Source organism: Pelecanus crispus, chromosome 12, assembly GCF_030463565.1.
Source record: "Pelecanus crispus isolate bPelCri1 chromosome 12, bPelCri1.pri, whole genome shotgun sequence".
Classification (NCBI taxonomy): domain Eukaryota; kingdom Metazoa; phylum Chordata; class Aves; order Pelecaniformes; family Pelecanidae; genus Pelecanus; species Pelecanus crispus.
This window is the reverse complement of record NC_134654.1, coordinates 12,881,959-12,892,907: the sequence shown is the minus strand read 5'-3', so window position 1 is coordinate 12,892,907 and position 10,949 is coordinate 12,881,959. Positions and strand designations below refer to the sequence as shown.

The following is a 10,949-nucleotide window of genomic DNA, read 5'->3' as shown; positions in this document are numbered from 1 at the left end:
CCAAGGATCTCTGCACCCACATGGTAACCAGTCCCCCCAGGTGCACAGGGGCAGCTGAGAGGCAGCTGGGAAAGTCCGAGTCTGCACGCTGGAAGGCAGTGAGGCAGCAAGTGAAAGCTCATTTAGGGTGAAGCAGGCCTGATGTTGCTGCAGCCAGCCCCAGGCAGCACCTATGCCTGCTGGCCTTTGCACCAGCACAGAGGTGACAATGGGGGAGGATGCCATGGCATGCACAGAGCATCCATGGGAGCAAAACTGGGGGGGCTCACGCCACCTCAGCCGCAGTCCCCTTTGGTTGGAGCCCAACGCGCTTTAACACACATCCCTCTTCTGAAGCCTAGTTTGCCCAGGCTACAAGACAAAGGCCGACGCAAGCCGCTTTCATCCCCAGGTGGTGGGGAGCAGCGTGTGTGGGCAGGTCTCCATCCCCTGGCACGCAGAGGGGCCCCCACGCAGGTGGGGACGGCTTGGCTGGGCATTTCCCAGCACCGCCGGCAGCTGCTTCACGTAGAAACACCATGTGCTCTGCGGTTTTGGAAAGTCACTTTTCTCACCCAGAGGGAGAGCCGGGGTATCAGTTCTCAAAACCCGCACAAAGAAATCCACTGGCTCGTGCTTCCTGCCTGCGCTGCCGGGGGCTGCCCCAGTCCCCCCCACTGCCCAGGAGCTGCCAGGCTGCTTTGGATGCCAAACCTGCAGGATTTTCAGGCCTGGATGAAATATTTTAGCGTCATTTGGTGCAGGGGGAGGAGCCATCTTAAATTGACTCAGATCTACAGCTCCCTGCCCAGTTGATGCTTTCTCTCCTGATTACAGCCTGGGCTGCTGCCACACATTTTTCCTCCAATTTCTTCAACATGAGAGCTCCCTGCCCTACTTTTCTCAGCAAATAAAGCTCCACATCCATTTGCTTTTTGCTGCTACAAAACCCTGGCAAATCCGGGGCTGGAGTCTAACTGAAATGCTCATTTCAGGTGCTTTTTAGAGGTCCAACACTCAGCTTCAGCAGCCTGGAAGCAATGAATCACTTGGGTGGTGTGGGCTGGGAGATGCGGTGCCTGTGTGGGCGAGCGAGCAAGCTCGCAGGGAAGAGGCTCACCAAGCTAGCCCAATTAGAGGCACCAGGTTCTTGGAAGCACTGCAAGCTGCTGCAGGCAGAGGAGGTGCAGCTTGTTCTGAAAGACCACCAGCGTTCAGCCTTTTGCCTCACTGTTCTGGCTCTATTGCACTTGCACTGCAGCCCCCGCTGGTCTTAACTCTATCTAACCTGGAGCGTTGCACTTCCTAGCAAGGGGTGAGGTCCCTGTGGGGTTTACAAGCCCCCTCACCTTCCCCAAGAGGCACAGTGACAACACACACTGCTCCGTGGGGACAATTTCCTAAGCAAAGTTCCCAGTCCTGGGTGCTGACTGTGTAACTGCAAGACTGCAGCTTCCCAGGAAAGCAGACACGAACCACCGTGCCTGCAGACCTACACCCAGAGCTCAGCCAAACAAGCCCACCCTGCCCGGGGTGCTGTGCAGAGCCCTCTTGTCACCTCTTCTGCACTGTGGGGACAGGGAACAAGGTGGCCTGGGATGGGGAAAGGTGTCCTGACGTGCCTCCAGCATTGGAGCAGCTCCAGCATGGCCAACCCCATCCCTGGAACCAGGGGAGGGGGACACAACCTGGGTAGCTAGGTAGGGAGAAAAGGTGCTGTGAAATACAGCAGGAAATGGAGATGCGCTTCAGGTCTCTCTTGCTCAGGTCCATCTCCAGCAGTTCACCAGAGCCCATCACCATGCTCCAGCCACGCTCCACAAAGCCGTGCTGCCACCCCGTGGCACTTGAAGGGTGAGGCTTCGAGGGCTGGGCGTGGCCAGGGGTAGTTTGTAGAATCATAGAATGCTTTGGGTTGGAAGGGACCTTTAGAGGTCATCTGGCACAACCCCCCTGCCATGAGCAGGGACATCTTTAACTAGATCAGGTTGCTCAGAGCCCCAGCCAACCTGACCTTGAATGTTTCTAGGGATGGGACCTCCACTACCTCTCTGGGCAACTGTCCCACTGCTTCACCACCCTCATCGTAAGAAATTCCTTCCTTATATCCAGTCTAAATCTATTCCTCTTTAGTTTAAATCCATTATTCCTTGTCCTGTCGCAACAGGCCTTGCTAAAAAGATTGCCCCCATCTTTCCTATAGGCCCCCTTTAAGTACTGAAAGGCTGCAATAAGGTCTCCCTGCAGCCTTCTCTTCTTCAGGCTGAACAACCCCAACTCCCTCAGCCTGGCCTTGTAGGAGAGGTGCTCCAGCCCTCAGATGATTTTTGTGGCCCTCCTCTGGATGCGCTCCAACAGGTCCATGTCCTTCTTGTGCTGAGGGCTCCAGAGCTGGATGCAGTACTCCAGGTGAGGTCTCACCAGAGCAGAGTAGAGGGGCAGAATCACCTCCCTCGACCTGCTGGCCATGCTTCTTTTGATGCAGCCCAGGATACAGTTGGCTTTCTGGGCTGCAAGCGCACATTGTTGGCTCATGTCCAGCTTTTCATCCACCAGTACCCCCAAGTCCTTCTCTGCAGGGCTGCCCTCAATCCCTTTGTTCCCCAGCCTGTATTGATATTGGGGCTTGCCCCATCCCAGGTGCAGGACCTTGCACTTGGCCTTCTTGAACCTCATGAAGTTCACACACACCCACCTCTCCAGCTTGTCCAGGTCCCTTTGGATGACATCTCGTCCTCCTGGCGTGTCAGCTGCACCACTCAGCTTGGTGTCATCTGCAAACTTGCTGAGGGTGCACTCAATCCCACTGTCTATGTCTGTGATGAAGATATTAAACAGCACCGGTCCCAGGACAGACCCCTGAGGGACTCCACTTGTCACCGGTCTCCATGTGGACATCAAGCCGTTGGCCACTACCCTCTGGATGCGACCATCCAACCAATTCCTTATCCACCGAACAGTCCACCCATCAAATCCATATCTCCCCAACTGAGAGAGAAGGATGTTGTGGGGGACTGTGTCAAAGGCTTTACAGAAGTCCAAACAGATGACATCCATTGCTTTTCCCTTGTCCACTGATGCAGTCACTCCTTCACAGAAAGCATCCTTCCAACCTGGCTGGAGCCAAAACCTCACTCCCCTGACCCATCTCCCTCCAGCTGGAAAAAGAGCTGCCCATCTCATCCTCCTTGACCCCTTTCATTCTGAACCTTGTCAGCTCTTGCCAACCTCACACAGCTGCCCAGACAGTGCTGTCTGCAGCTTTCCTGGACCATTCTGCAGGGGATGAATGCATGCCAGGGGGATCCCAGCTCACCCATGCCTCTCATGGCACAGCTGGTGGGAAATTGCCCTCCAGGGCCCAGAGGTCCATGCCCAAAAAGTCTAAACCTGAGCATCTGGCGGAGTCATGCCCTGTGCTGCCAGGACAGTCGCACCTCTCTCCCACAGACCTGACCCACCGGGCATTTCCAAGGTACATCTCCTGCCCAGTCTCTGCAACCAAGCAAGCCTGGAGGGTAATTATCAGGTAACTCAAGTGTTTTGGACTTCACCAGGAATGCATGAAAATTGCAGTCAACTCCCTCCTCTGCCCAAGGACATGAACCTGCTGCTTCATCTTCCCAAGAACAGGTTCTAATTCCCAGGTCAGGGGCTGAAGCACTCTCAGCTCTTCCCACAGAAGGTGATCTGCACCTGGAGGCACCTGCTGGAGCCCAGAGCCCACCACCAACTTGACTTGGTCCTGGTCTGCACCGAGCAAATACTCTTGATTTCAGCATCATGTCTGCAAGTCCCCAAGAGAAACATGGTTCAAGACATCTTTGTCTGCAGTGTTTCATCTCAACAGCCCCTGTGCTCACAGCAGTTTTCTCCAGCCACATATCTGCTCCAAAACCCCACAGGAAGCAATGCTCTGGCTGACCTGTAGCGCTTGGGACTTTTTTGGGGCCAGCTCTACAAACCAGAGCAGGACAGAGAGCACGTCACCTCCGCGCTCCTGACAGCATCACTCCCCAACAGCAATGCGTTCCCTTTGCTGCAGCCATGATCCCAGATCAAATGCAGTATTCAGGCTGTATTGGTTTTCCACTGTTTGTCTACAGAAAACAAAAACTGAGCTTTCCAGCTACAGGATTATCTCAGAAAAAAAAATAAAATGCTTATTTCAGAGCTACTGATCTAGGACTCTGCCCTTGGACAAGCCACTTTTGTGATCCGTGGCTGCTGCTGAACTGAAACAAAACAAATTAAGCTAAGAGCCATCAGCTCAGGAGACCAAATCCCACAGGAGCCCATGCAATGCAGACACTATCCAAGATGACATTCAAAACAGCCAGACCTCTACAAATACGAGGCTAGATGGGTGTTTCCATCCCTGCTTGCCCATCCCTCCCCTCTGCAAGGCCCAGTGCTGCCTCCCAACCACACCAGCAACGGGCTCATCTCGCTCTGCCTGCCCTGGAGGCCAGCAATGGCCGGTTGAAGGTCCTTCAAGCTTGCTTCCACGTCCCTTGTACAGGACCCTGCAGGCCCAGGGCACCATGACCTCCACATAACTACCTCCACATGACATACTTAACATCATCTTACCTATTTCATCCAGCTGTGAGCTGTAAGGCACAAATCACTAGTCTGCTTGTTCCTACAGCAAAGGACACCCCAATTCAGCCAGGGCAGGATCTCTCTCTCGAGGCAGAAATGTGGTCCATGGCATAAGAAGTGATGGCAATCCTAAGCTCCAAACAGTCTGGCAGGTGGGGGACTGAGTGCGAAACCCCTCACCACACCATCCACTCCCTGCAGCAGGTGAAACTAGTGACAGAGTATACAGATGGACTCAACTCTGACCAAGCACTATGTTTTATTGAAATATTTACACAGCTATATCCCAGCTCTCCTCTTTTCCACACCAAATGTAAAAAAGCTTGTGCATCACCATTAAACACTGCTTTCCCAGACCTACTCGCACCCCGCACCTTGTCAAGGCTCAGAAAACTGTCTATGGTCTGTGTGGGCAGATCATGGTATGGCAGAGTCCAGAGATACTGAGCGAGAGTAGCCGAGACAGTAAGTTCCCTCGGAGTCCAGGCTCACTTTCCCACATGCTAAAGCTAAAAGGTTTCAGAGCAGCGCCCCGCATGCCCACTGCCTCTCCGAACGCAGCACCAGGGACTCCTCCAGGCAGCACAAGAGCCCCTTAGGTTTTTATAGCTGTGTCTCGGGACTTGTAAGCCACGCCACGGCTCTTCAGCTCTCGGACGATCCCTGCAGCAAGGAGACAAACACATTTCAGTATTCTCTAGGGATGAGGAGCCCTGAAAAAATCTGGTTGCTCTGGCATGTAGCCTTCATTGCAGAGATCAAGAACTGGACAATCATCTTTTTCATTTCTTCTAGTAGAACTGTTATGAGTATTCCCTCTTCTAGTTTAAATGCCTAGACAGAGCTCCCAAACATCAACTCTTGTTTTGCCTTGGGGAAGAACCAGGTAGAGATTTTATCTGCATTATTTCCTACCTGAAAACATTTATGACTGTACTGAACAGCTCAAGCTCTTAAGGGTACTTCTTAAATTGTTCAGTCCCTTCTGTGATCTGCCTGCATGTCCCACCTTCTCAGTAACCCCTTAAGAACAGGGATAGCAGAAGAGCACCATGGCATTCAGCATGGCGCTCACCAGTGCCAAGGGACAGCCAAATGACAGTTTGCAAGGCCCATGAGTACAGCCTGCTGGTTACCGCGCTCCCCAGTCCTCTCACTCCTCCCCGTGATGTGAGGATGGGCTGAGCGAGGACGAAGACAGCATCTCCCACCTGCACTCCCTCCACCTGCTGCCCTGTGCTCCCCGCCTGCAGCTACATCGACCTCACACCATCATCACGCACTCTGGTTATTTTGGATGTGCCCAAAGCTGTGCCAGAAGGGCTTGGCTTCAAGCCTTGTGATGTTCCAGCTCCTTCCCAATGCAGACAGCAGAGCTCAGGTCAGAAATAAGGAGCCTGGGATTCCAGACACAAGAACAGCTTTCATCCTGGGGATACAGGACTGTAGCACTCCTGGGAAGGGGCACAGGTTAGGAGTCTGCTCTGGGGCTACATACAGGGCAGGGTGCTCTCAGCTAGATGGATGATGCAGTTTCTGCATTACAGAGATAAGGCCACCCCTCTACATCCTCCACTCCATCTATAAATGCTCAAAACCCAGCTTAACATAAGCCCTCAGTGCAGAATGATGATGGAAAGGGGTATCTGCTCACCAAGATTGCCATAGCAGCACCCCATCCTGCAAAACTCTTTTCTATAGACAAACCTTTGTGTCTCCCTGCAGCTGAACAGTTTGAAATGCGCCCACTTTCTGGAGTCACCCTTTAATCACAGTTTAACCCTCTGACAGCTGGCCTAGTTTTAGTCAGCAGCATCTTCAATATCAACTTCTGGCAGGCATAGTGCTGAATGACTGCAGGTAGAAAACCTGTCTGCAGAACCCTGAAACCACCTTCCCGTTCAGCATCTCCTTTTTACAGTCACCTTGCTAATCCCTTCATGCACACACCGTGTGCTCCGTTCACAGTACAGTGTTCACTGAACCCCCAAATCCTGATTTCATCACAAAGGTACAGTGCAATGCACTGCCCAGTTTGTCACCTCAGAGATGGCTACATCCCCAACACCTAATGTTCAGAATAATCCCTCAGCTTCCATCTGTGCAGGAGCCTCCCTTTAACACCAGCTGGCAGTGTTACCTTGGGGCAGGCGGCCAGTCACGGACACTGCATAGACACCTGGCTTGAAGTTACCTGGGGGGAAAAAAAACCACTGAGTTACCCTGCATGGCAGCAGCCAGGTGGGCAAGCATCCCTGCTAGCCTCCGCCTGCGCAGATGCCCCCTCATCAGGAGGGGAAACCCCCTCCGCAGCCTGAACAGCAACACCCACTGCCCCAGAGAAGGGTTTGCTGAAGAAAAGGGATCTCCAGCTCCCACATCAGCTGGGAAAAACCACTCACTGATTCGCTGCCACTTGGAGACCCAGCTGTCCTCAGGGCTCATCATCGCGATGATCCTGCAAGGAGGGATGGGAGTGAGGGGACGTTTCCTGGCCAGGTGACGCCGTAGTGCCACCATGGGATCCCCAGGCACCCTGGGGAACGCGGCCGGCCCGGGCCCCACTCACCCGTCGAAGGACGAGCTGGTGCAGTCATAGACCATCTCCCGGTTGCCCTTCATCTGCAGGTAGGCATCACAGTTGTCACAGCCGTCGTACTCGAACTGGTCAATGGTCTGAGGGGGACAGAGGCGTCAGCGCGGGGCCGGGGGAGGAGGGACGGGGCCCAGCCGGGACCGGGGCGGCTGCAGGGGCTGAGGAAAAGAGGGGAGAGCCGGGCAGGGCCGGCGAGAGCCAGGTAGGCCTGCGCCAGGGGAAGGTAGGGAGGGAGCCCCGGGAGGCGGCGGGGGGGGGGGGGGGGGGGCCGGGGAAGGCCCGTCCGGGCGGGGAAGCGTCCAGAGGCCAAGGGAGGCCCGAGCCGGGCGGTAGGCAGGGGGAGAAGGGCCCGGGCCCGGGCCGGCGCAGGGAGGCCCAGGCCGGGCGGGGGAAGGCCCGGGACGGGGCCGGGCGGGGAGCGGCCCCGGTGCCGGTCGCACCTTGACGAGGGAGCAGAGCAGGCAGGCGCGGAGGTGCCGCAGGTCCTTGGGGACGGTCTCCAGCGCCATCCCGCCGCCGCCGCCCGCGCTTCCGCCGCGCAGGCGCAGAGCGGGGCCGGGCCTGGCAGCGGCGGCTCGGCTGCGCCCGCCGGCCCGCAGGGCCTGTGCCCGGGGGAGGGCGGCAGGGAGCCGCCGAGGGCAGGCGGGGGCGGGCAGCGCCGCCCGGGCGGGCGCCGTGGCTCCGGTCACGGGCAGGGCCGGCCCACGGCCCCGGCGGGAGCCTGCCGGCCGGAGCCTGCCGGCGGAGCGGGGCGGGGCGGGGCGGGGCGGCCCCTCTCGCCGCCGTCGCCGTCCCAGCGCTTTACGACCAAGGCGTTGGGCGGAGGCGCCTGTGGCAGCGCAGCCCCGATGGGTCGGTACAATGAACAAAACCAGGCGAACAGACCGAGTACATGGATAAATATATTAGTAAATAAATATATTTCTGAGCACATCAGCATATTCACACATCTTTGTTTCTATCGACATAAATACACAAGTTTTGCATATATATAAAACGTATTCTTCCTTTTTTTTGGGTCATAATTTATTCCCAAGCTCCGAGAGCTGGGACAGACTCGGCAAAAAAACCAAACCAAACCAAAACAAAAACCAACAACAAAAAAACCGATATTCACATTTCAAAAGGATCTGAACATTATAAAAGGGAGAGCAGAGGCTGTGTGCAGGAAGGGAGGAGGTCCAGCCAGCCCGGCACATGGTACCCATCTCAGGGAAGACGGCAGTCGCTGGGGAAGGGCTTCGGCTTCCATTTCAGACAGAGGGAGTTGGGGCTTCCATCAGTTTTCATCTGGGACTTTTGATGCAACAAAGGAAGATGAGCTCTGCTTCGTTGCAGTGATGCTGAAGAAGTTCAGTGATGGGGCCCAAAGGTACTGAGCACTCAAAAGCATCACCCAGAAGCAAAAGGTGCAGGAACTGAGAGGAGCCGTTCCCCATTTTCTCAGATGTTGCTTCCCTTCCAGGCAGCCAAGGATGGTAGTCCATCTAATGAAGAAGATCTTAAAAACCACCTTCCCAGAGAGTTCCTCCCTCTCCTCCCACCTGAGAACCCATGGAGGCAGACCCGCACACTTTCATTCAGCTCAGCAAGCCCCAGGAATGGGGCCCAGCATCTAGGATGGCCATTTTTTACATGAAAAGGAGCAGCAGCATAACGTCAGAAAAGGAAAACACTTTAAAGCAGGCATTGCCCTGCACAGCCTGGTAATACTGCAGTAGGGAGTGGAAAGGGTGCGCTAGTGCTGACCACTTTCTCCAAGAAGCTTGGGACTTGCCACAGATTCAGAGCTCTCCTTTTTTCCAAGGATAAGGAGGGAAAGAGAGGAGGAATTTTAGACTGCAAACTAGATGCTCGTTCCTTTGAGGCAGTGAAATGCATTCCTGGAGGCTCTCAGCCTTCTTGACTCCTAAAGAAACCAGTGGGAGCACCTGGATTTCATGACTCTCCCCTCTGTAAAGTCATCTGAGCCCTCCAGGATGCTCAAGGACATAGGGAGCTAGTTGAGACAAACCATGGACCACGTGCACAAGACGTTGAACAGGGGGAATCTAGACCCACTCTTGGCTTTTTTTCCTCTAGTTTAAGACTGACTTCCCCGCAAGGGAGAAAACATCTGAGTTTGTGTCTTCTGCTTGCTCTGTACAACAAGCAAGAAGAGCCCAGAAAGGTTAAAATGTAATTCTGTTGGGTTCTTTGATGAAAGAAATTCAGCTCTTCTCTAGACTGAAAGGTCCTGCAGTGGCTCAGTCACTGGAGACAAGAAATGAACACTAGCAAGGGAATAATGTGTTGTTTAAAATAGTGCTATTGGCTGACTTTTAGTACCATCACTTGAATGTCAGTGATTGATTAGCAGCTGGGACAAAGATGCCTTTTTCAAAGATTAAGGGCAACAAACCCTGTAAAAACTTTCCTCACCAATGAAGGAAGGCAGAGGCAGAATTATCCTGAACTGGGACTACATAACCAGTGCACTCTCTTGAACTGGAGAAGCAGCTGCTGCTTCAAAGGAAGACACAGAAAGCTTATCAAGCACTGAGCAGATGGAAGAATTCTGTCCCTACACCGGGTTTCAAATTGTCAGGAGTTACCTTCAGCTCCAGTGTTGTATCCTCACCAGTGCTTCATTATCATTAACTCTGGAAACACTTGGTGCCATATGAATGCGCACTTCACATGGGAATCTGGCTAGTTCTTTGGCCTGAATGATCATTTAGGGCAATGAACTCAACAGTCTAATTCCCTGCTGTATGAAAACTGTTTGGGTTCTGTATGTTTTGAACTTGGCAGGTTTTATTCTACTTGAATGTCCCCAAATTATGATATGTAGGAAATAAGAACTAGTGACATTCCAAAAAAAAAAAAAAGCACAAATGGGAGCAAAAAAAAAAAAGGTAATAAACCGAGAGCGTAACAATTTCGCAATTTTTTCTCCAACATCAAAATGTTAGAAAAGGCAGAAGGGTATTTTGAAAAATTCCTTTGCAGGATCATTTGAGGTGTCTCAGGAATATGAAGATAAGGCTGGGTGATGGATGGGGCTCTGCTCTGCATTTATTATGGATACTTTTGGTGGGAATTTTTGCTGTGTCTTTGGTCAATGAGGGAGGAAGGAGAGAAGCAGGAGCCACGTGAGCTCAAAGGTTTTCCATGACTCCTGTGACGGAAGGCACCTCAGGTTTGAAATATGCTCAACAAATTAGTTGCTCTTAACAGAGCTAGCCATCACACCTATTTTGAGGGTAGGTGGAGGAGTTAGAGGATGAGTGAGAGACTTGTTCACATTGCCAGATGAGAGGGTGGATTTTTTGCAATGGAAAGAGTCTGACCCAGCTCCTTCCCAGAAATGCTCATATGTCCCTGTGTCTTCACCTCTCCTGCTGCTGGCAAAATGCAGCAAATGGCCAAGATGGCATCAGATGAGGGACAACGAAGTGATCAAAAGTGGTGAGAGCTGTTGATTTCCAATGAAGTCAGAAGAAGCACCTTGCAGGGCAGACCTGTGAGTGCTGAGATGGAGAATAGCTTGTTCCTGTGTCTGAAATAAGAGTGGAAAAGTTAAATGAAGAAGTCTGGCTTTTGACCTAAGTGAGGAAATGTAGTTAGGAGCTACCAGGCCACAGAAAGTAATTTCTGCAGCTTTTGGTCTCGAAGGCTTGTTTATTTTTGAAGTGTTTAGCAAAACCTTCTGTGGCATGAACATGCTGAAATAGCAGCTTGCACTCACTCCACGAGCTCTCCAGCTGGTGACTCCCAAGACTGGTCT

At 53.1% G+C, this 10,949-nt stretch overlaps 1 protein-coding gene across 1 annotated transcript; it reads right to left on the bottom strand.

The window, feature by feature from the left end:
* Positions 1–4,824: 4,824 nt before the first annotated feature.
* Positions 4,825–7,689, bottom strand: SUPT4H1 (SPT4 homolog, DSIF elongation factor subunit). Its single transcript, XM_075720012.1, has 5 exons — positions 7,621–7,689; positions 7,154–7,260; positions 6,987–7,042; positions 6,725–6,778; positions 4,825–5,247 (listed from the first exon to the last, which is right to left on the bottom strand). The coding sequence occupies exons 1-5, from the start codon at positions 7,687–7,689 to the stop codon at positions 5,180–5,182; spliced, it is 354 nt and encodes a 117-aa protein (XP_075576127.1). The 3' UTR covers positions 4,825–5,179.
* Positions 7,690–10,949: the final 3,260 nt, after the last annotated feature.